Genomic DNA, 26,135 nt, shown 5'->3' on the forward strand with positions numbered 1-26,135 from the left:
CTGCCCAGCTCTTCAGGCTGTATTGCTATTGAATGGGGCCCTTGAGGAAAGCTCTTTTCTCTCTAGCAATGCTGTCTATACATGAATGGTTACATTGCCAAAACCCTTGGCCAAGCTAAAAAATACGTATTTTTCTTTACTAGATGTGCTGATTTGTCTAAAATGAAGATCACATTTAAACTTTAAATGCTAAATTTCTGTCTGTACTAAAATGTTCAGAGCAGCAGGTTTGTAAATCTTCAGGAAAAAATAGGGCAGCTAATGGTTAAAGATTGGTCTCAACTTCAGTCACCCAGTGCCTCACATTCCTCGTTTGTTTCATGTCCCGTTTGTGTGGCTCTTAACCTCACAGAATTGATCAGCAGAAATTAAATAAGCATCTTTTTGAAAGGACATCAGACCCCTTTGTGTTTAGCTAACCTTACTAGGAGAGTCATCTTAGCAGTCATCTAGTAAATTGTAAGACGTGAAAACCTGTTGTCCCCCAAGGTCTATCAAGGCACGCCCTGAAACCCTTGGAGGCTATCAATAGTAGAGCTTCTAGAATCCCTCTTGGCTAATTTACAAATAGATACATTTGAACCGGCCTCTCTTATGTGAACCAGCACTAATTAATCCACATATGGTGTTAATTGTTGTGCAGGCTCTATTGGTACTATTCAAAATATATGCCTTAGATTTGTGACTTTTGTTCTGGTAAGTATTCTTTCAAAGGGCCTTTTCTTGCTTTTAGACTCTGTGTATTGGGAGATAAGGGGATGGTTTATGTTGGCAAAGAGTAAGGTTCCCAGCCTCTGTGGGTTCCAGAAGCTGTCGTTCCTGTGTACGTGTCCCATTGGAGAGATCTGTCCCAAAATCAATATTTGCAGAGGAAAACATTCCCGTCCTACCCTTATTCTGATCAGATAAAAGAGAAATGAAACTCAAAACTAAATAACTGCTTCCTCCTCCTTCCACCACATGGACCACGCTACTAGGAGACATGATGTGAGAAGTTGTCTCTTTATTCGTCCCTTGCAATTAAAGGGTCAATAGAGCGTGCCCTTCTAGATGACTCTTAACTGTGAGTTTCATGCCTGTGACTGCATAAGAGGATCACAAATCTTTGGAAGGCCAGGATAAATGAGTTTTTGTCCCCAAGTGTAAACCACTGGCTAAAATGCCTTCTTGGAATCATAATTTTTCAGTATTTCCAATCACGTAATGTTGTTTGTTGCAAGAGAATGCTGTCTTTTCTTTGCCATCATGGTGCTGAGATTGAAAGGGCATCTGAGTTTTGAGAAGTTCTCTGTTAAGCAGGTCGAAACAAATTGCTGAATCTCTTTTGTCAAGTGCCTTAACTTGCCTGTATTTCTAGTTCTCATTCTGTTACTGTATGTAACAACGGACAACAAACATTGAGGTCATCAAAGATGTGACAGCAGTGTAGAATTGTTGTTGATAATAAGCTAGAAATACAGGACTGAATTTTTATCTCAAGTTTGCTTTCATGCAAATCTATTCCTCCTTTGACTCTGTTGATATATATTAAGAATTATGCTTAAATCTCAAAAAAGGAAGTGTTAATTCTCAGTCCTGAAATTGATATCCATTATTTACCTATCCATCTTAGTATAAGCTAAGAATAAATAATACCTGTACTCTAGAACATTGTTGTTTCTGTTTCAAGAACAAAAACATGAAATGGCCAGTAGAGGATTCATTAGTAGGTAACATATAACACAATTTAATTTTCTTTACTTTCATTCACAGGGGAGGAACAGACAGGGAGACATACTGAAAGTTTAGTTCATACTAAACCTTCAAGGAGCAATCATTCAAATAAAGCCTAAATTAAGTGTCAAGGTATAATTGACATTCAAGGTGAAGTTCGCCCGCATTGAGATCTATCAGGCTGTCTTCCGAGAATATTACTCCCCATCACAGAATGAGAAACAGCCTCTTATATTATTTCAGTTGGTTAAGTAGAGTTCTGCGTCCACTGCCCATTGCATTTTTATGTGGAATCTAGGATGCTATTCTATAATTTACTTTTCTGTTTATATTCTTGCCTCTACTTTTTCAGAGAAAACCTTAGTGTTTTTTTATCCTTAAGTTTCCTCCTAACTTCGGGCAACAGTAGCAACAGAAGACTCCCTTTGGGCAAGCATGAATGGAGCTTTTTGCTGAAAATAGAAGACAAGCTTCTACCCACTTCCTCTATTTCTACCTTATCTTTAGAGGTTCAGCTGGTCAGACTTACCCTAGTCGGCCATGGAGTTTAATCAAAGGATTTCCTTTCCCTCTGTATTCATAATTAGTTACAAAAGAAGTAGCTTATATGAGTAGGTGCAGTTGAGGAGTGCTGTTACGGCCACTTAGGGATGAACTGTCCCTCCCAACAAGCATTTACAGAGCTCTTACTGCATGCAGTGTGTCGTGGGCGGGTTCCACACAAGGCACCACATGGTAAACATAAAAGGCAAATACAGGCAAAGGCACATGAAATGGTATTTTTAAAGATGCTTAACAGAGAATGCATACTTAAAAGTACACAAAACAGGGCCAAGCACATCTGAAAGTATGAAGGATGGCCTGGCGGTCGGCTAGGTTGGCATGTCTGTGGCCTGCTGTGGATGGAGAGGGCAACGAGGATAAACAGCATGGCGGAAACAAGGAGAGGTCCTCCACCCATGTTCAAGTTGTTGACAAAGTGTACCCAGATTGTCTGAAAAGATACCATGAATCCTCATGGTCCTCAGCTCATTCCCACCTTCCTGGTCTGTGCAATGCTCACCTCCAGCCATGGTGATCAACTGGTCCCCCTGCTTCCGCTCTCACTTCCCTAATGTCCATTCTCCACCAAGAAGTCAAAGTGAACTTTTGTTCCCTCCCTGTGTTGTTAAGCCTTTCGTCCCTGTCGGAGCCGGCTGCCTCCCCAGGCTTCTCTCCTGTCACCAGCTCCTGCCCTGGTTGGCTCCATCTCAACTTTCCAGTCTCAGCTTCTTCAGAGAAGCATCATCCCTGGCCTCTTCTCTAAGATGAAAAGAAACAGTTTTCTGTCCTATCTCCACTTGTCCCTTTTCTGTCGTGTCTCCATTTTGTTCCATTTTTTTTTCTGCCAAATTGCTATCTGAAAGAAAATTATGTGAAACATTTTTCTTATGATACTCTATTTATATAATCCTGCTCTCTCTCTCTCTCTCTCTCTCTCTCTTTATTTTAAGCAATTGAACAAGATGAAGAAAACAGTGACAGACACGTGGCTGCGACAGAAGTGGACGGTGTTCCAGGTTCTCAGGTGCGGTGAATTCCATGACAGAGCCACCCACATGGGGGCTTCCTCCATGTTGGGTGCTGTGAGAGACAGTAGGTGTTCTCAAATCGTATGGGTTTTAGCTTTCAGATTCTGTAAATGAAGTCATATCACTGGGGGAAAATGCTTATTTTTGATACAAAGGGGTTCCACTTCAGGCAGGGCCCTAAAATGCTAATCATAATTATAATTTGATTCATAGGGGAGGGACAGGCAAGGAGACACACCCTCTCTGTCTCCATTTACCAGAGAAAGCAAGGAAAGTAAGGAAGGAACCGGGAGGAAAGGTCACCCAAGGGCAGCTATCCCTGGAGGTGGCAGGGGACAATCACCTAGCTGCAGTTTAGCCAGACAGATTTGTCCTCTGCTCCACCTACCAAAGATTCTGTGCCAACCCCAGAATCTCAGTCACGACACAGATGTGCCACTGGTAGCTAACCTCCAGATAGCATTGCTGCATAAGCACTGGACGAATTAGTGCTATCAACCCTTAACTTCAAATAAGAGCAGCACATCTGACGACGCTTACCCTAGTTGGCTGGTTGTCCTCATCTTTGAAGTTCTAAATCTCTTGATTCTGACCCGAATAATCATCTTCACGTTTTCAGTCGAAATTGCCCATTATTGTAATGGTTTAGTAAGCTCATTTAAGGCATTGTTTTGCTGTGACAAAACTCAAAATTCCACCATCCAGAAGCACAAACTGAAATTATACTTCAGATTTCCAAGCAAACCTCGGCAGGGTTTCCCATCTCCATGCATATAATAGGGTTTCCATATCATTAAATTATTAGCGGAACAAGTGTTTCTAACTTTAAATTGCTGCTATTCTTTATTTGTTTTGAACTTATTCTTGGGCAAAAGTCTGTTTTAAAGCATTTCCTTTTCTGAAAAGGACACCCAGCTCTTGCCTGCTGGAATTCTGTGACTTTGTTCCGCCACATGGGCATGACCATAAATCTTCATGATGTACAAAAGAATGAAAACATGAAACCAAACCTGAATGAATGATTAGATCAAGAATAAATTCTGTTTAAGTTTGAAAGTCAAAAGGGAAGCTCACTGGCAAGCATAATCATAGGTGTTACAGGCCTAGGTTGTGTAGAGGGGAAGGCAGCTGTCACATCCTCTAATGTGTCTGGGAAGGTTTGATCTGCTTCCAAAGAGGCACCACCAGTTTTATTGGCTTGTGCTCATGTGTACAAATGCTCTGGGAGAATCATCAGTAGTCCAAATCAACACTTTCAGAATTTTGCCATCAGATACCTAGACAGAATTAAAAATAAATGTGCACGTGTGCTTGTGTGTGTATACATTGTGTGTATGATTTATACATAAAATTCATTTATTTGATGTTTGATGTATGTCATATAATTTACTGAGCACCTATATGTTAGGTACTTGGTACATATTTAACATGATTGCAATTTTCCCTCTTGGATAAATTTTAAGCGAATTGGAAACTTGTCCTTGTCCAAGCTCATGGAAATTAGCTTGCCCTTTGTCATTACATGATAAGCTATGCTACTGTGGCAAATATGTTGAAAGCTTTTATTGGACTGAAAACTTTGGGCGTATAAAAGATCAAGATGGTCACTAACCCCAAAGATCCTCGCCTTTGGGGTACACGTTTCCTACCGACCCAAGAACCCTAGTCCTTCCCTTGGTGTTGACTCCTTTCTCCCATTTCTCTCTAGCAATCATTCTGCCTAAGAAGCTTCCTGTTTCAATGCTGTGAGGTGTGGGCAGAGTGAAGAGAGCGTTTAGACTTAGGTCTACAGCCCAGCCCAGCCCTTCTTCCTCAGCACCAGTGCCTTTGAGGAAGTCCCTTAGCCTCTCCAGACCTGTCCGTCCCTTCAGGGCAGCCCCTGCGCCTTTGTCACCACCGTGTCTCCACTGCTGCAGCCGGCTCCTGGCAGGCTGGGTTTTCATCTCGGTCATATGGAGATGCCAAAAGGTGGTTGTGAGGTTTAAACGAGACAACAACAACAACAAAATCTGCAGTCCTGGCACATAGAAGGGTGTCAGTTCAATCACATGAAGCGTGATTCATGTGATTGAACTGACACAATCATGAACTGACACAATCATGAACTGAACAATCACAATCATGTGAAGCCTCCTCTCGGGCCAGACTTAGCCCAGGTTCATTTCCTCGCTGGGCCACCTTAGGCCAGTTTCTCAGCCCTTCTGTGTCCCATCGCCCTTTTCTGTCATGATATTGAGAGTTAACACTTACCAGTGCCTAATTCATGTTAGACACTCTTCTAAGCATTTTAAGTTTATTAACATTTTTAAACCTCACCACAAACCCGATGAGGTAGATAATATAATTACTGCCATTTTACAGATAAGGAAACAGCTGGTAAGTGATGGTGCCAGGATTTAAACCAAGGCAGTTTGGTTCCAGAGTCCTTGCTTTTAACCGCCATAATGAACTGCCTTACTGAAATCTATAGAGTGGGGATAAATGTTGATTGTTTAGAAAACTAAATTAAATATTGCATGTGAAGCAATTACAATAGTGCCTGGCACATAGTGGATACTCAAAAAGGTTAGCCTCTCTCAGTTGCTATCATCATCCTCGTGATCCTCTGTCACACTGCTTTCTGGTTTGAATATTTAGGGAACCTACCATGGCTGGGATGTGGCAGCGCTCTCTTTCCACCATCATGGTGTCTGCACCTACAGAAAACCTTTATAAAACATAAAACCCTCACTCTTCATATAGGACTAAAGGATTAAATAATGTTTATCAAAATGTATAGTATTTTTGCCAGGTTCTGGTTAAACGGCTGTGATGCGATCTTCAGTGGGTAACTTATAGTGTGTTGAACATTGGAAAATCTTGCTTCAGTTGCCCATCGAACTATGGACTCTGTAATTATTGTTTTTTGTCTGCCTTGCCACATTTAAATCAATCATTATAACATTAAGTGATGATAATTGTTAATTTAAAAATTAACATCAAATACTGATTTATCAGTAGCCTAAAGTTTGACTTTATTTTTGGTATACTGAAGAAAGATCATATTTTAGGCTGTCATAAAAAACAAACGATCCTTTATACTAGAATTTATTAGAGTTTGTGTATTCTCTCTCTCTCTCTCTTTTTTTTACTTCTTTTCTATTTTTCAACTTTGCTGGCTTGTTTAACAGTATGGCCAAAACTGTATACAGATCTGAGCTGTAATTCTTCCAATAAAATATTGGTGTCCTCCTCCTTGATCTGAAAGTTCAAAGAATCACAGAATCATCCCCTTACTTCATCAATTATGTTATTTATGACACTGTATTTTGAGTTTATCAGAAGGGAAAATTATACATTACTTGTAACTGGTTTCTGCCTCCGTCCTGCCTCCCAGCATGCGCTGGCAGGATGCAGTGTAAGCTAGTATTTATACAGGATGCATCTATGCAGCCGAGATGGTGTGTTAGCACAGTAAGTCTGCAAAGGAGGAAGACCACAGGAATGAGCTCTCCTGACTTCCATTGCTTGCCTTGCCAGTGCGAGGCGAGGAGGGACGGATTCAATTTCCGAGGCTCCGTGATGCCCTGGCACAGTGTCTGAAGCTAGTAAAAAGCACACCCTGGGAATTAGTGATTCTGCCTTTATTGTCACATTTTCTATCACGTGCAGTTCTCATCATAGATGCTTTTTAGTCCATTCTCCAAACGGGTTTTGTGTGTGTAGATACATATATATACACATATATATATATGTCCCAACCAGGGTGAGCTTGTTCATGGTTTTATTTCTCTCTCTGAAGAACTTTGAGAAAATGAATACTTGCTGCCCTAAAATTATTATTTTTTGAGTGTGAATTTTCTTCACAGTTTTCCTGGAAAAGACCCTTAATATTTTCTGCCTACTTTTAGAAATAGGTTGCATACAATTGAATAATATATCATCCAAACTTACCAGTTTTTTTCTTGTCATTTGGATTTTCCGTTTAAAATATTTTAAAAATTTCTCTATATTGTGAATTTCTACTTGTTTTAATATTTAAATGAATGAATCTATCATTTAGTAATCAATAAGAATTTATCTGAATTCCCTGAATTAGTGTAGCATTCTACACGTTGCAAAAGTGCTTTCATAAGAGCACTTTTAATCCTAGTTTCCCTTCCCTTGATAGCAATTTCTGCATAATGCTTTATCTGGATGTTTTAGGAAAGGAGATTTTTAAAGTTAAGATTATGTAGGCAATGTTGTCGCACTCACAACTGTGCTGTTTTACCTTTTGTCACATAAAGTTTGCTCATTTATTATCTGTGTGACCTTTCCTAAGGAAATCCTGTCCAAGTTTCATTTTACCCCTGAACGAATGAACCCACATTTTTTATTCCATTTATAAAGGGAGCAGACTTTTCATTTACATTCATAACATTTCTCAAATACTGAAAATCATATGAAAAACTATACATTGTAGAGATTTTTTTTCCTTAAGAAAAAAGAAGTAGACCTTGAAGATAAGGCTCTTGAATAACTCTTCTGAGAGTTACACACACATCTTTATTTTTCAAGCCCAGCAGTGTTAGGTAAACTGTTTGTAATTGATTTCACGTAGGTAAATTAATTAGAGCAGGAATGTGAACATCTAGATCAAGGGCTGCTAGTTATCTTGCTTCTCCTGCCGTGATAAAGCTCCCAAAATATATTAATAAATTCATGGGTTTCTTGAATTAAATCATTAAATTATGGAGCTGAGAAAGGGCCCACCAGGAAACACCTGGTTTCACACGGTGCTTCCCAAGTGAATTGCTTCATAAACCTCCTGGACATATGGGTGTTTCTCTGGGTTTAAAATTCTCCAGGGAAGGAAGAAGCATCCGTATCTCTCTTGGAAAGTCTTTTTTGACCGTTGTTATGTAACGAATGCTGGAGAATTGATTATCTTGTGAAAGGACGCCTAGAAATTAGGCCGAAACCAGAAAATCAAGGTAACAATGTTCCTTTTTAAATTATAAGATGTGAAGTAAACATGAGATGAAGTTACTCTGAAACCTGTTTTTAGAAGCAACAGCGTTTGGGTGTTTAAAACATGTTTGATTTGTCAAGTGCACCCAAATATCTGGTTCTAATAAAAATATGTCTCCTCATAAAAGAAAAGTCTATATTTAGGATCCTAATCATATGGTATGAAGAGCATCTGGAGTTCTTTAAAAACTCAAGTTCACGCAGAAGCCAAAAATTAGTCAAGCCCTCTTAAATTTCCACAACTCAACCTCACCCTTCTAATGTTGACACTATCATCAGTTGGTAAAAAAAAATGTGTGTGGGACCCACAGGCGGAAGGAAAGGCTCCATCTCCAGATCAGAGTCTGAGCCAGCTTAGGCCGTCACTTTGGAGCTCTGCTGGTAAGAACGGGTAACAGGCTGCGTCCCACATGCCATTTTATTCTGCACCACAGTCTTCTCACCTCTGCACTGCCCGCGCCTGGGGCCCCCACATATCCTCTCTTACCCGGGGGGCTACAATGGGGAGCAGAAAGAGGTGAAGGCTAGCCCCTGATCCCACTGAATAAACAACCCGGAGCTGGTCCTGCTGGTGACGGGTCATTAGCATCCTCCCTCCGCCTGCTGGCCAGCACATTTAACTCTGAGGATGTCACGGAAGGAAAGAGAAGAGACCCTGGGACCTGTGTCCTTTCGGGATCAGAACTGCCCCTCAGAGTGTGATTGTGAATCAGGGAACCGGTGAGGGGTGCTGACTCCTGTAGTTTGATTTCTGCTGTTAACCCCATGTGTGCATCTCATGTATGTAATCTGAAAAGACTAGTTTAAAGAGAAAGCCAGGAAAAACCTAGCTAATTTATTTGTATAGTTCTTTTGGATTCTTAAAACAGATGTCATGTTACTTCTGGTAACATAAAATACATACTTTACATATTAACACCTACTTAAATGGTGTTCTTATCAGTCCTGCTTCTAAAGATGCATTTTTTTTTTTTCCACATGGGCAGGCCCTGGGAATCGAACCCAGGTCTCTGGCATAGCAGGTGAGAACTCTGCCTGCTGAGCCACCGTGGCCCGCCCAAGATGCATTTTTAACATTTGATTTGCTTAGTTTGAGCCAAAGGTTTTATTCTATAAAAATGTGGGAACATTTAATAAATTCTCTCAGCATATCAGATTATACAAGGACAGTTTCTTTCTGAAATGTTATTTCAGTAGAAGTATCTTGTAAAAAATTTTTTCCTTCCTGAAACATGGGTTTTTTTGGTTTTTATTCTTTCCAATTCAGCTAAGAATTATTAGCATGCTATATACTGTCAGGAAATAAGCTGACCTGCATGAATGAATCTTCTAGATAAATGACTTATTCCTGTACGTGTCAAAACATTTGAAGGGTTTTACTTATTTGTGAGTAGAAATTCCCCAAATAGTTGTCTAGTTTTCGTAGTTTAACAGAGGATAGCTAACCCCACGGGTGCTCGTCTACACTCTCTAGTATTGATTAAAAGCAGAGAGTCTTTATGATCAGCCCATACATCCCATACATTTAGCATTGTCTCCATTAAAATCCTGCCAGATGGAAATATGTCTTAAGGAGGATGGCTAAGAAAGTAAGAGGATCTAAAAATAAAATCATGTGTACCCTTAGTAATATTGAAAATTTCACTCCACTTCCCTAGTCCCTCCTCTTAGGTCAGGAGTTAACGAACCATGACGCACAGGCTGAATCCATCCACCGCCTGTTTTTGTAAATAAAGGTTATTGAAACACAGCTCTGCACGTTCATTCACAGGTTGTCTCTGGTTGTTTTTGTACTGCAACAGCAGAATTGAGTAGATGCAAGAGACCATATGACCTACAAAGCCAGACAAAATTATCTTGCCTTTTACATAAAAAATTTATCAATTCTTACAACATAGATGACTATTGCATGCCTTTTCCCATGCCTCCAACATCTTCTCCCCCTCAGTCCTGACTCTCAGATAATAGCATGACTTTGCGTTTTTCTGGAAAATAGAAGCCTTCAGAAAAGCATTTCCACAAGTTCTTAGCACGAAATATGCCTGTACTTCACCTTCCCTGCTTTTATGGTGGGTGAAATAGTCTCGTTCATGTTTCTGTCTGAGGGGAGAGCTTACCCTCACTTCCATACTCAGACATAACTCCTGAAAAGGCCCCTTCTGTCTCCTGCATCATCAGATTTCCCTCTCTGCTATGTCATTTCTAATCCATGCAAATATGACGTCATATGCCTCATCTTAAAACCAACAAGCAAGTGAAACTCCAAATTTTGGAACGTCACTCTTCAACTAGTGCTCCATTTCCTAGATGGCAGAATTCCTCAAAACAGCTGTCTTTTGTTCTGTTTTGAACCCATGCTAACCAAGCATTTGTCCCTCCTGCTCTAATAAAAATATTATTTTCAAAATCACCAATTACTTCCATTTTGCCAAATTCAGTATCAACTCTTTCAAACCCAATTCATTTGACATCTCGTCAGGATTTGACACAATTTTTCACTCGTCCTCTTGGCAACATCTTCTTCACTGCTCTCCAGGTTCTACTTCTTAGCCCCCTTTTCTGATTTCTCTTCTTCTTCCCAATATCTAAACATTAGACTCAGTTCCCAGATTTCTTCTCTTCTCTATTTACCTCACTCCATTGGCAACCTTATCATTTCTCTGGAATTAAACACACAATGATGACTCTCAAATTCTCATCTGCAGCCTGGACTCTTCCCCTGCACCCGCAGATTGCAAACCCAGCATCTCCTAGACATCTAGCAGGCATCTTCCTTCCCAAACCTTCTCCTCCAATCTCCCCAGTCACAGCATTGCCATCCTTCTAGTTGCTTAAGCCAAATGCTTTGAAATCTGCTGGTTCTACCCTTGAAATGCCTTCAGATTCTAACCACTTATCATCATCTCTACCAGTACCACTTCTAAGCTACTGCGTCATCTGGAGAACAGTCTCCTAACTTGTCTGTAAGTTTCAACTACTGCCCTCTGCCCAACAGAGTTTTCTCAAACCAGAACTTCAGAATGATATCGTTAAAATGTAGGTTAGACAAGGTCAGTTCTCTGTGCAAAACCTTCCAAATGATTAGCATCTCTCTGTGAATAAACATGCCAAGTCCTTGGGGGTGCATGGATAGTTCAGTGGTAGAATTCTCTCCTGCTATGCAGAGACCCAGGTTCAATTCCCAGCCCCTTCGCTTCCCAAACAACAAAAATTCAACAAATGGTGCTAATAATGACGGGATGCACGCATGGAAAAAGAATGAAATGTGACCCCTCCATACAGCATACAAAAAAAAATTGCAAAGTCTTTATAAAGCCTGTAAGAAACTCTGATCTGTGATCAGCTCTCTCACCAGTCCTGCCAGGCATCCCTTGGCCAACTCTGCCCTAAGCAGTGCTTTCCTCTTCACTGCTCCTTGAACATGCCAAACACTGCCAAACCTCAGGAACCTGTGCTTACTGTGCCTCTGCCTGGAGCATTCTTCCTCTGACTGTCCACATGTCGTCTTTCTCAGTCCCTGTAAGTCTCTACTCAAAGGCCATCTTACTAGAGAATCCTTCCCTGAAAATCCTGTCTTATTAGTGCTACCATTCATTTCTCTGTCCCCTCACCCTGATTTATTTTCCCTCTGATCACATATTGTCACCTGATATTTCAGATTTATATGTTAGATAATCTATATTCCCTATTGAATGTGCATGCCACATCATGAGGGGCTTTTTTTATTGTTGTTATTGTTCACCATGGTATCCCCAGAACCTAGAGTAAGCCTTGCTTGGTACATAGTGGTTGCTCAAATAAAATCTGTTGAATGAATGAATAAAATAATTGAAGAAACTAGGGCTGTATATCTGAAAAATACTAAAAGGAGGATATGATAATTACTGGTACTTAAGTATTTGAAAGGTTGTCATATTGAAAAGGAACAGACCTAATCAGTGGCTTTAAGAAACAAAACCAGTACTCAGGGGTTGACATTAAATCATTTTGGAGCTTTGTCTACCTATGATGAGGGGCTTTCTTATAATTTTGGTTCACCAACAGTTTTAAGATAAACTGAGATCCCTGCCAAGGAAATTTGAGAAAGAGACTGGAAGAGCACTTGTGAGAGATGTCATCAACTGCATTTGATGCAGGATTAGCACTTGCTGTCCTTAGGGAGTCTATGTTTTGGGCCACTTTTAGGACTTTTTGTTTGCTTCCTTCCTGGTGTTTGAAGAAACTAGTAGGTAAGGAGATGGCGCTGCCCTTGGGAATAAAGATTTAGTTGTTGCTTTACATGGGTGATGACAGTTCTCTCTGATACCCCACTCAGAAGCATGTGGGTCTCTTTAGCACAAACCATTAAGGCCACAAAGCTTTGGTTCACTTGATGGCTCTTTGTCACATTTGGTCATGTTGCTGTAGAACATTTGAGCTCTGTAAGTTGTGTTAGGTAAAACAAAGATTCCATTTCAACTACTTTTGCCAGGTGAAACTTCAGGTTTCTTTTTTAGATCATGCCATGATGTATCAGTGTGAACCCCTTTAGAAAGAATTTGAGCAGAAATGTATCACAGTTTGTGTGTTAGGTTGAACATATTTTATTCTAGTCTGATGTCCTAGATCCCCCTCCCTCCCATTATTATTAATTATTTCCCTCCTTCTATGATTACTAAGTGATTGGCCTAATTAAAAAATATTTTATAGATCACTTTCAAATCCCGATGAATGAAATATTCAACTTTTTCCCCAATGTCATACTATCAATAAAACTTTTCACAGTATCTTATGCAAAATTGGGATATTTTACCAATGTCCCACAGTAATTTTCCAGTCATGAAAAAGCAAATGGAATTTGAATATGGAATGGCATGGTGGAGTTAAAGAATTAGGAGGGTCTGTACTGTTATTTTTAGGACACTGTGTCACTTCACCCTTTTTGCCAGAGTGGTTCCTGGCTGACTTTCCCATGAGTTTTTAACCTCTTGCTAGGCTTTGCTTATGTAACAGGAAACAGGCTGTCAGGAACAAACAAATAGTGGCATATCAGGCATACGCTTAGTAGCAAATGATTTAGTTGGCTCTGCTCTTCAGTCTCAAAAGTCAACTGATAAATGATTGCTGCCTTATAAGTCTTTTGGCGTGCATTCTAGATTAAAATAATATAGTCTCAATTTTGGAGAGGCAAAACACTTTACCAAGACCATGATTTAATCCAGGCGATGGAAAAGATGAGCTTATTATAAGGTGAACTTTATGGTGGTGTCATGTCCTGGGACTGTGGATTTAAGTATATCTTCGCTTTTTCTCCAACTCTTAAGGCAGGGGTGATGTGCAAGCTGCAGGAGAGAGATGATATCGGACGAATTGAACTGGTCCAGAAGCTAGCAAGAGAAAACTGCCAGTTTTTGCAGACGGACAAAAAAGAACAAGAGAAATCTGAGCACGTAAGTCTTTTTCCTCTTGCGAATGCAGGTTTGAAAGAGAAGTGTTTTCTACCTGGCTGTTATGTTTGAGGGAGATAAAATTTGATTTGAAATTCTTAAAGTTTTTGGCTTTTCTGAAACATCCTCTTTAGTAAAAATGACAGCTGCTCATAGCTCTAAGCCAAAGGTTTATGACAGTGGATTTATGAGAGAATGCATAGAAATATAAGCACACATTTAAGCAAAGATGAATGCATCTCCATTTATGATCCTGATTTGATGGCTTTCAGGTTTGACTTTGGAAGTTTTGCCTCATCAAATATTTGGAAAATATGAATTTTGAAATAAAATTCTGATGTACTGTGATTCTTAATATGGTGCTGGATGTAGTTGCCAAGCAAATGTATCCTAAGTCACTAGAAATAAGTAAGAAAAGAAGAACAAATTATAGATGCTTTCACCAAGTTGGAGGGTCAGAAGGGAGTTTTCCCAGTGTCTTATGAAAGCTTGTGTTCCAACAAGAGTTACATTGTTTGAATGCAGTTAAAACTGGAGGAAAGGGACACTCTGCCTGTTTCTTCTGAAAGCAGTTATTCAGATTGAGCCTTAGAACCGAGAATGCTGCCGTCATGCTGAGAAGACAATGGGGACTCTTTCTTCTGCTACAACATTGTTGTCTGTTTATTTTTTGTTGTTGTTTGTAAGATTTCACTCTCAGTGCACAACTATCCAGGATTGCTCACGAAGGGGAAAATTCCTCAGTACTTAAAAGCATGTCTTTCTCTGAGTTTAATTTTTCCTTGTAATTTTATTTCCAACCCTTTCCAAAGAGGAAAAAGTTGCTTCATATTTTCTCTGCTCCCAGCACATCAATACAAATGACAGGGTTTTACTGAGCAGGAAAGGAGGTGAGGTGCTGGAGGACAGCATGCTGTGCAGTTTAATAACCCAACACATCTCTGGCAGTGAGACATCAAATGTAACAATTGGTATCTCCAGGGGGAAAATAATTAAGCAGTTTCAAAGCCTTGCAATTGAACTATTTCAGGGGTGACTATTGACTTTCATTGTGGGTGGAGGTCTCAGGAGCCCTCACTTGCTGTGCACCATTGAAAATTTTAGGGGCTTGCTCAAGTGGCTCAAAGCACACTGAAGGTTGATTCTATCAGAGACTGACTCCTCAGGATATTTGGGTACCCTGAGTGTGTGGCTTACATTTCTCAAAGCAATGTTCCATTTGGCTCACTTTAGTTAGAAGAGCAACAGTTTTCATATGCCGTATTTTGTTGATTCCAAGATGCGCTTTCCCTCCACAGTTTAATCGGGATGAGTCTTAACAAGTGATGACATGAAAACGTGTCATAGTTTAATTGTGAGCATTTTTCTTTCCTAGTGACCCATATAATGACGATGTGTCTTACAATTGAGTGCATGTTAGATGCAGTGAACCAGTAACAACTTGAAGCAAGATCTTTCAAAATTCAGCAGTCAATAGGGAACCACTTCATCATGACGGTTAGGAATCATCAGCCTTAGGCCACAGATAACTGTATGCTTCTAAGAAGTTATCCATATTGCTTTTATCTTATATTTAGTCCATTTCAGAATATCATAAATAATTACATTTGGTGAGAAACCCTTCAGATATCTTACCAAGGAAATTTGAACTTGGCGCTGACAATTGTAACAAGTTTCAACATGTGACAGAAATGTAAGGGTGGAAGCTTTGCAACTTAGCTATGGTTATTTAACTCTGCATTGCTTTTAGGCCTTCATTTAAAGTTGGTAAAGAAAACACTGATTTTATTTTTACTTCTTATATCAATGTCATAAAGATGGATGCATTAACAACTCTAAAATGTTGGTGCTTCTTAGAGGAAAGCTGGTGTGTAAATGAACATTGGAATTATGATTTTTTTTTTCCAAGGAGACTTTCCTGTGAAGCTTACAGTAAGGAAAGGTGAATGCTCAGGGTCCTTCTTCCTTAGTGATGTCTTAAATAAAACCTCAGCTCCTCTGTGAACTCCCTTCAGCAGGAGGATGCTAATTGAACTAATTAACCCTCAAGGCTGATATTGATACAGGCCTGTGCCCCAAAACAAAGTAGTTGATGCTAGATGCTTACACTTTTGACAGTCAATTCATTAGGCGTAAAAGTCGTCTGACAGATTGTTTTAATAGTTTGTCTTAAGCATTTAATATGTCTGTACATTTGGGTTGCGCAGTACATTCACAGCGTTCCTGAGATTGATGCATCATTTTCGTTATTCCTGCCCTTGCTTCCTTTTCAATAGCCGTTATGTGCCTTTGTTCATGGAAGCTTAGTTATAGCGCACGGCATGTACAGAGGAAACTGTAGTTTACCTAATGTAAGCCTAGGTCTGTGGTTTCCTTTTCTTATTACAATAATAATGACCAAACCCTGGAGTTACATAGAGTTCCTTTCTTTTCGATTTTAAATACTTCATCTACCTCATTTCCCATTCCTGAGCCAAAACTAGTTAAGTAGACTGGTAAAATTTAAATTAAAATCCAAGTTCCCTATTGACTCATTCTTTTTTCACTAAACTCTATTGTTCTCTGGTTCTCAAGTGCCACGTGCCATTTTATATGTAGGTGCCAAAATGAGAAAGTTATGTTGAGGTGCCATGTATAGGGAAAAACATGAATTTGTTAGAATAAAGCTGTTGTGTTGCCACAAGTTGTTGCAAATTGAAGGGGATTAGGGCTTTCTGAGTAGGCATTTCTAACATTTCTTCAAGTGGTAAATGCCATAATTATAAATTCATGCAATCAGAGAAAACACCTCAAATCTGTGCTTTTGCCAATGTGTTTCTGAAATTAAAAAGTTATATATATAATTACCTCAAGTTTTGCAGGAAGCACTCAAATTTTCTATTTTCTTTTAAATAGCTATAGGCAAAATTAGCCAACACTCATTCCTGACTGCTGAAAATTAATATGTGAAAACTTTAATTCTTCTAAGCATTAGTGGAGTGAACATTTAGTCATTAATTCCACTTTATAGATGTTGTATTTGCTGAGTCTTAATTCTATGATTTGATCAATAGACGAAAGGGCATGTGTTAGCAACTGGGAAGTTCTGAGTCTGATTGTGAAGGATCAGCGATGGTCATAGAGAAAGAGAACAGCACAGGGGAGAGCATTTCAAGCAGAGGGATGTAACGGAAAGACATATTACTAGAGAAAACGGTGATTCGTGGGGAATGGAGGCGACATTCATAGTGAGAAATCTGGTGAGCCACCCTAAGGAGTTCAGATGTCTTTCTGACAGAGCCAAGCCATCAAAGAGGGGAAGAGGCATAATCAGATGCGGTCTTCCTGAGCTCACTCTGGCACTGGTTTAGAGGAAAAACTGAGTATGGAAGAGAGAGAAGTGTTGGAAAGAATCCTTGGAAAGCTGTTACAGTAAGTCAGGTGAGAGATGTAGGCTTACACCTGGTGATGACCTGGGTCTAGCAAAAGGGATAGATGGCGAGAGGCATTTAGAAGGTTACGCTGGCAGAACTTGAAGACTGCGTAATGGGGGAATGTGTATGCTGTTTTATTTTAAGCAATTTTGAACTAGTATTAAGGTTTCTTTGGACAGTGGCAGATATAAGAATGTTTTGTTTTTCACTGGAATGGTTTGTCACCTTGACCAAAAAGCTGCAAATTTACCTTGCTTTTTTTCCTGCAGTATGTTTTAGGTGTTCAAAATATGTACCAGAGCACACGGTGTTTTTCTCATTATCAAATTGTTAGATGGGGGTTCTGGCTACCAGCATGGAGATCACATAAACTTTTCTTTCAGACCAGCTCCTTTCAAAACCGCTTGATCAGAGAGAATCTCTAGTAGCCCCTGAAGGGGCTTCTTGGGGGTCAAAGCTTTGGCATCTGCTGCAATGATTTGTGTGCCTTCTTCAGACTTGACCCTGATTTTAGGGCTCGTCTCCGACCTGTTAGTCTGAGTTGGTGCTATTACAGTGTTATTCTAGAATATTCTCCATAATCCATTCATTCCATAAATTTTTTTTTTGTATGCTGTATGGTGGTGTCACATTTCATTATTTTCCCATGTGAGTATCCCATTATTGCAGCACCGTTTATTGAATTTTTGTTTGTTTGGTTGGTTTTTGTTTGTTTGCTTTGGGGGGTAGAGTGCATGGACTGGAACTCGAATCTGGGTCTCCCACATGGCAGGCAAGAATTTTACCAGTGAACTACCCTTGTGCCCTCTCCCATAAACTTTTATTGATTGCTGGTGTCATAGAGGATCTGGAATAACTGTGGGTAGCTCCAACCCTCAAAGAGTATAGTCCAATTGTGGAGAAAAGACATTGACAGAAATAATTAACAGATATAGGGAGGCAGAGAGGAGAATCCCAAGAGAAAGGAAGAGGAATTAGAAGAAGAATTTACACCTAGGGGAACAGGATTATTTCTTATGATGAAGTTAGAGTTTGACCTGGACCTTACAGGAGGTTTTGGATTAGATTTAAATAATTCAAAATATAAAAGCAAACATTCCTTGTGGGAAGAGCGAGCCGCATTCTGAAGTCATCTTGGCACAGAGATGTCAAGATACAAGATGTTTTTTGGTAAGCCCAAGGCATAGGATGTCACAGTACCAGGAGATGGTGACGAGGACCCAGGAGCAGGAAGATTTTGTGAAAATTCAAGTTGGGGCCAGATTGTGGAGGATTTTGAGGGCTGAGAACTAATGGCTTTGTTGTCAGTTTTCAACAGAAACGATGATGTGGGGGGCCTCGTGTGAAGTAGACGATACTTTTTCATTCTGACAGATGGGAAAGCTGAGGTTGATGACTGGATAAGCAGAGCTGGGACACCAGTGACCCCGAGGCCAATTGCCTCAGGAGCACATCTTTTCTCAGAAGTCACCATCGGGAGTGAGGACTGATTGGAGATGGGAAGCTAAGATGACAAGATTCCAGGCAGTCCTGAGAAGGAGGGAATGAACTAGGAGGGCAGCCCTGGAGGAAAGGAGCAGGATGATTCAATATTGAAGGGATGGTGGGGGAAGAAAAAAAGAAAAGGAAATGCTAAGGGGCTTACTTGGTTTGAATCTCATCTTAGATCTGAGAAGCTTATAAACCATTCACACTTTAATTACAGTGAAACAGTTGCATTAAAATCTCTCTCCAGATGTGGGCTCTATTTTCTGGAATACAATGGGAGTATTTAGTGGAAAACCAAAACTCTATTTTCCCTGAAATAAAACTTATGCTTTGCAGTGTATTGAATCGTAGGTTAGAAACATCGACAATAGCTCCGAAACTGACTTCCTAAAATCCAACCTGCAGGAATACAGATCTGTAAACTACACGTGAGAACCGTGTTCAGCAGTAACTTCCCAAGGGACCCGGTCCGTGTCCCTCTCACTTCCCACCCGTTTTCTTCGGTCATTTCTTTTGTTAAGTCTAGGGAGCCACCCTACTTCCTTCCCCTTTTCTAATTCACTCATGAAATATGGGTGGGAAGGGGATTTTGCACATTCTGGAATTGAATCTTGGCATTCAGTTCTGCTGCCGGGGTAGAGTCCCTATCACTCAACCTCGGCCGGAACTTCCTTTTCCCTGTTTCCTGCAGCCTTGTCCTGGAATTCTGCCTGCGTCAGAGGGCCAGTTGTTCGGGGGCTGCTAGGAAGAAGTGGCTTGGAGTGTTCTGGCCACTGTAACTCTTATTTTATGAATTAAAAGTTGCTCTCTACCTTTTCCCAACTTTCACCTAGTCTATTACTTTGTTTAAAAAAAGAGACAAAATAAAAAATGCTGTTAATTGTACATGTTAAATGTCTCCTTTTTACTCTCTACAAAATACTGAAAGGAAAAGTAGTTCTATCGTTTCATATTCAAACTCACATTACACAGCCACATGTGTAAAGTTAAGAGCAATTTGGCATTATTTGAAGTTTACCAGTAATGTAGTTTAACCAAGAAACTGCTTAAAGACCAATAGAATTTTATAACTCTATTGCATGATCTTGAAAGTCAGAATTCAGATGGAATAGGCAAGTCATGATACAGTAAATTTGTCCACCTATAAACTGAGAAATCACCATGATTAAACCATGCTATTTTTTAATAACAAAATCCTGACTTTGTGTACTAAAGTAACTTTTCATAGGAAATAGACTTTGTTGAGTGGGTTTAGTCAGTTTTTTTAATACTTTTTATTGTGAATATATAACATATATACAAAAAAGCAATAAATCTCAAAGTACATTTTAACAAATAGTTATAGAACAGATTTCAAATTTTGATATGGATTACAGTTCTAGCATGTCAGGTTTTTCCTCCTAGCTGCTCCAAGACATTAGAGACTGAAAAGAATTATCAATATAATGATTCAGCAGTCATACTCATTTGCTAAATCCTCTCTTCTCCTTTGATCCCTCTCCCAATCTATATGGGTGTTTGGGCTGTACCCATTCTAACTTTTTCATGTCGAAAAGGGATGTCCTTAGTCAGTTTTTAATCAGGATTAATTTGGCCACATGAGTAACACAGAAATGGTAGGAGATAGCTCTTGCCTCCAAGAAGTTTTGCAACCTGGCTAGGGAAAGAACTTGCACATGGAAAATGACTAACCATTCAAGACAGCACTTAACAAAATGTCTAAATAATTTCACAGGTGTTCAGAGAGAGGGAACTAGGATTGTTAAACACATTTCACCATGACAGCAAACCATGTTCTTCCCATGTATTCAAAAGCCAGGTTTTCAAGTTTGGTTCTCTCCGTGTGCTCTTTATATTCTGGGGTGTTTTTTTTTTCCCCTCCAGAAAAATGGCACCTCGGCTGCCAGGGAGCCAGGGAGGCACGCACGCTGTCTGGTGGTGCCATCTGCTCATTAGCTGTATTTTTAGGTTCTCACGAGAAGCCCACTGCAAGTCCCGATAGCTTTACAAATTAATTTCAGCATTTTTAAAGAGAGAGGAACTTGTCATTGTGCTACTTGTTTATTTTTCTGAAAATCTTTAAGCTCATCTAAAAAGGCCCAATTAAGAAAATTGAGACTGGTTCAGTAAGTTTGATTTACCAAACCCATGTTTATCAATAGATATTTTCTTTTCTACTGCCCAGATGCTGTTCCCTAGGTTCTTATTCTTGTAAAAGTGAAATATGTAGCCATATGTCTTCAGTATATTTGGGAGGTCAGTAAAGTGAGGTATTGAAAATTAGGTTGTTATTCTTCGGCTTTTGCTCCTCTCAGCGGTATGCCTAACCCCAGAGCCCTGGTGACCCTTATTATAGTCTTTTCTTCTCCACCCCATCAAGGCCTGATGGGCATTAATATAGCAATAGTTCATTTCTTATGTCCTGTTGTTTGATCAGTTGACAGTAGATATCTTTGAGTTGGTTTTGGTATTATTGGGGTTTATAACAGATGCTGTTAAGACAAAAAGCTAAGGACCTGATGCAAGAGATGGATGGACAGACATTCATGATAACTGTGAACAACTGAGGCTTGGAGAAATAGAGAAAACCTTGACAGATACCAAGGAACAGGAAAACACAGATGCCAAGTCACCCTGGACCTCGGGTTCCCTTGGGACTTCCCGACTGTGCCACTGCTCTCCTGGAGCTAACACCCGAGGAGAAATTCCAACACCCTAACGCTAAGTGCTATGTAGGGTGCTAAGAGAGCTTTTAACAGGGACCTCAGCCAATCTAGGGAGACAAAACAGAAGTTTGTGCTGCAACAGAGACTGAATGTGAAGGGTCAGAGGAGTTACTGGAAGTGAGGAGGGACCGCATTCCAAGCAGAGGGAAGAACTGGCGTGGAAAAGAGGAGGAAGAGGAGGGGAAGGAAGAAGATGTGATGCAGAGAGGGGTTGGTGCAGCTTTAAAAGGAGCTCAAAATGGCTGGAGCATGAAAAAAGGGAGAGGCAGGGGCAAGGAGGGAGAGAGGCACAGGAGCTGGAGGATAGAGGGCTTTCCAGGCTTAGCTAACAGCAGTATCGAGCTCTTGTGAGGAATTTAAGCAAGAGAGAGAAAGATGATTCGATTTGAATTTTTAAGATTCCGCTGGCTGCAGTGAGGGAATGGATCTGAAGGAGAAGCATGGGTCAGGCTCCTCTGTTCAAAGCTTCTCCACTTTCCTTCTCCACAGTCCCCTCTCTCGGTTGCTTGCACCTGTAGCAGTCACCAGCATGAGCATTAAGGTTTTGATGCGTGAAGCTCAAGTTCAAAGACTTCAGGTATAGGGAAGATGGAACGTCCAGTTGTGGCTCAGTTCTAATGATTTATAGCTTTACCTTAAAATGTATTGCCACATTATTTGTCTTCAGAAAGTTGACTTTTAGTCCTTTTTTTTTTTAGAAATGGATTTTGAGCACGTGTACAATAGGAATACATTTTTTGTTAATATATCTCATATGTTTCACTTTATAATGTTCACTTTAAATGACAAATTACACTGAGATATGTTATTTGCCTCATTGATTCAGCCAAAGTTTGGTGATTTCTAAGTGATTCAGAAGTTTCAGCTGATAAAGATCAGGAAAAGGAATTTATAGAAAGTTTCCTTGTAAGATGCAAAGAACCTTTTTTCCTCTTGCATTGAGAAGTGGGTGGAAAGGAAAAAATTCCATCTGCCATCCAACTGCCCTACATGTTGTTTTAAGATAGCAAAAATAGAAGATTGCTGAAAATGTAAAATCAGAACATAACAGACTGTGGACAAGTGTACAGTACATATTTTTCTACTAAATCATGTTAAATACCCTTATTTTACTTAAAACCTGACAATTTTCATATTTGTCATTACATAAAAATTTGGCTTTTATTTCTTAAAAAAGAAATCATCTCTACTTCTGAAGCAAAAAGGACCTTTTGTTTTGGTCTGTAGAATTCAGGGCTGCGGCAGTGATTTTTTTTTTTAGGTTTTTTGTCACTTTTTTCCCTTTTTCCAGTATTCCGCCCCCTCCCCCCCATATTAGGAGAAAAACAAAGGAGAAATAAGATATGGCATGCATGTTCTTTTACTGTACATTTGCACATAATTAAGGGGACAAGGCTCAACAATTTTAACAAACCCTTGTAAATGTCTCCTTTGTTCAGGTTCCAGGAGTAGCTGGGTATGATTGAGTAAAGGTGAGTCAGAATAAAGGATTAGGGGCACCTGAAGAATCAAGAAATACATAGTGGGAGAGTATAGTGGTGATAATAAGTCAATCAAGGTGACAGGAAGTGGCTTGGGGCAGGGATTTGTAAGAAGGCCCTTGAAAGCCTAGTGAGTCACAGAAGCATCTTAGTGGCCTCAACAGTAGAGGTGGGATGTATTAAGGTAAAACTATGGCCCTGCCACAAAGGGGACAGGGGAGGGAGCGATACTTTACAGGGATGATTCTTTAACCTTTCCAGATCTTGTATTGGTTAGGATTCATCGAGATAGAAAAAAGCTGTTATTTTCATATCCCCATGAATTGAAATTCTAATGTTCCCCCAGATGACGCAATGCAAAATAAGACCCCAAACTGAATTTTATGGTTGATGCTACCACATTCTTCCTAGCTCAGTTGATTTTACTGCTGTTTCATGTTAGTAGAGTGTGATAATGTGTTGTTTTTCACAATCAATCGGAGTGAACTCAAGCTTTGCTCTGAAAGTCATAGACATTGGAAAGAAGTTTAGACATCATGTGCCTTGATTCTTTGGATAAGAAAAAAAAATCATTCAGAGGTTGACATCTGATTAACAGGACTGTAAAGAGTTAAATCTAAAGGTATTGTAAAGTGTCCAGGTAAAACAGGCAAGAGTACTAAATGAATATCTAGTTCTGTTAGAAGTTTGTTAATCAGAAGAAAATGTTAAAATATCACACTTGATAATATTCTTCTTGTGAAGTAGATAGCTTTTAGCCTCTGTAAGACAGAAGCAGAAAAGCATGAATAGAAATGGTAACTACTGGAGATCTTTTTAGGTATGCTAAGGGAAGTTGTAATTCAGTCTCACTGCTTTTATCCTTTTGTGTTCTCATAGTTATATTTTGAGGCTAACCTGAAATGACACTTGCCCAATAACACTGCTTCTCTCCTCTCCTTTGCAATTTCTCCACCAGAAAATGAATGCAGCAAGTCCCGAGAGCACAAACAACTTTGCCAGCAAAAAAATAAATGGGATCATTTGGTGTGTTTCTTATTAAACAACCATAGGGCAGCACATATCTAAAAGTCACCTCAGTATTAAAACAATAATCAGATATAACTGTTAAAACACATGAAAGGAGAGGGTAAGTGAATCCATGGAGATAGAACACTGTCCTCCTACTAATATGGATGACTGGAATTTTAAAAGACTTCAGTGAGTAAAACCAGCAGGTATAAAATGGCAGACAGAAGGAGCACACATGTTCCAAGGTACTGTGGATTTATATCCATGCGCATAATAAAGGGATAAGCCAACTTGATAACAGTGAAGAGACGATTTTGAGCCTGGATGAGGCAAGATACTGGCTAACTCTTAGAGTCCAAGAGAAGAAACATTGGCACAAACTGTATGAGAGCCAAATTTTATTCTGATTATCTCTAAGGTATATACTTGAATGCCAGATACTGTGGACAGAAACATTTCATGACTTGTTGAACTATTAAATGCTATTTCCATTGTAATTTGGCAATCAAATCTGACCTTTATCTCAATTTTAAGTAGATCCCATTTCCGTCCCAAGTCAGTAAATCTAAATTCCTGTCCTTCAGTATTACTCATAATCCTGGCATATGGAAGAGATCTGCACAGACCTGAGAAAAATTCACCACACCCTGGAAAAATCCTTATTAATAAAGATCAGTGTGGCTCTGATCTGCAGCTGTTTATTCCTTTCTGCTCCACCCTCTGTGGGGTATTTTTGCATCTAGGAGATGGAAGTGTTTTTGTGTAGATCTCAGAGTTCAGCATCAGGATGGCAGGAACTCAGAAGCTCTGACTTCTTCTTTTCCATTTCATACCTGGCTACTCCAGAACCTTCTGGAGAGAGTGTAGTAAAAGAGTGTCTCAGATTTGAGACTGTCTGAATCCAGAATGGAGAAGCTAGGAATGGTATCTTTTCCTTCTGAGTGATAGAGAGGAGGGTGGCAGCCTACAGACATCTCTCTGGGGACTGCGGGAAGAAAACCAGAGTTGGGTAGCAGCCGGCATTTGCATTAGCCTGTGAGAGAACCAGAGGAGACAGAACTGTTTCTGAGTTAAATGTGGTCACTTACCTACCTGCCCTGCGGTCTTTGAGACAGAGAGTCCATCTTCAGGTTCGGGCACTTAGTTTCTCCACCGTTAGCAGCTTCCCTCAGATTCTTTTGCTTGAGCTCAGAGAGACGATTAGAATTCTAGAATGGCTGTGTGAATATTAGAGATGTCAAATAGCGAGTTAGCTCGCTGTGCTTGTGGTGGTCATTCAGCCGCAGCAGTGAAGATGGCTTTGTTGAGGTCCTCAGGACTTGCTATTTTCAGTATAGCATATAGAGAGCAGATTTTTAAAAAAATCTGGCTAAGAGTAATTTATTTTTGCCTTAATTCATTGAGAAAAGCATTCGTTGAGCACCTATGAACAGACATCACACAAAACAGAGACAGAACTGAGCAAGACGTGATTTGAACCCATTTTCGTGGGGGAAAGGATGAGAAAACAGATGGGAGAAGAAAGAAGAAAGGCATTAAGCCGACAGAAGGGAGGGCCGGAAGGCCTTCCAGAAAGGAAAATGGGGTGCTCTTTGAATAAAGTGAATTGTTTCTAGAAAACTGTTTCCTCACATTCCTGTGAGACCTTTACTAAATTGAACATCACCATTTGTACTTCCTGGGTTATGACCAGGTCACGGCACGTGTCACAATTGGCCATGCTTGTAAATAGAAAGAAAATTATGTATTACTGGAGTTTACCCTTCCCTGCCCCTCATTTTCTAGCTACAAAGTATATTCTTAAAAATTTTATAATATATATGTATAATCCTTCACCTGTCTTGCCATGAATTTGTTTTTTTTAAATAAGTTGCATTATTGCAAAAGGTTTGTAAGTGTTTAACAGTTGAGAACAAGCTATCAGACAACTTGCTGTTGTTTAGAGCATATTTCTGTTAAAGTGATTTCTGTTGTTTAAAATTGTTTTACTAATTGTAAAAGCAATCTATACCTTTTGTAAAGAATTTAGAAATAATAGAAAGCTGCAAGGAAGACAGGAAAAATTTAGCAATAACTATCCACTACACACACACACACACACACACACACACACACACACACACTCTGTATAATCATGAAGCTTTCCTCATGTTTCCATAACGTGCTTTACATAATCATTCTTTCATCTGGGGACAAATATGTTTTCACAAAATTTGCTATTAAAAATTATCTGTCATGCACATCTCCATACAAAAATATTTATCTAAGTTTATATTTCTTGAGATAAATTCTTAACAGCAATTGCTAATTACAG

At 39.7% G+C, this 26,135-nt stretch overlaps 1 protein-coding gene and 1 long non-coding RNA gene across 4 annotated transcripts in view; one reads left to right on the forward strand and one right to left on the reverse strand.

Annotated features, from left to right (window-relative positions):
• RAPGEF5 (Rap guanine nucleotide exchange factor 5) overlaps nt 1–26,135 on the forward strand; it is a 221,612-nt gene that overhangs the window by 107,990 nt on the left and 87,487 nt on the right. For all 3 annotated transcript variants that reach the window (XM_077122137.1, XM_077122145.1, XM_077122151.1), the window contains 2 exons: nt 3,207–3,280; nt 13,580–13,705. In XM_077122137.1, coding sequence (XP_076978252.1) covers nt 3,207–3,280; nt 13,580–13,705 — 200 coding nt within the window. The remainder of the gene's footprint in view (nt 1–3,206; nt 3,281–13,579; nt 13,706–26,135) is intronic.
• Nucleotides 1–26,135, reverse strand: part of LOC143650870 (uncharacterized) — a 90,779-nt gene that overhangs the window by 25,889 nt on the left and 38,755 nt on the right. The gene's annotated exons all lie outside the window — the stretch shown is intronic.

Source organism: Tamandua tetradactyla, chromosome 1 (genome assembly GCF_023851605.1).
Source record: "Tamandua tetradactyla isolate mTamTet1 chromosome 1, mTamTet1.pri, whole genome shotgun sequence".
Taxonomy (NCBI): Eukaryota; Metazoa; Chordata; class Mammalia; order Pilosa; family Myrmecophagidae; genus Tamandua; species Tamandua tetradactyla.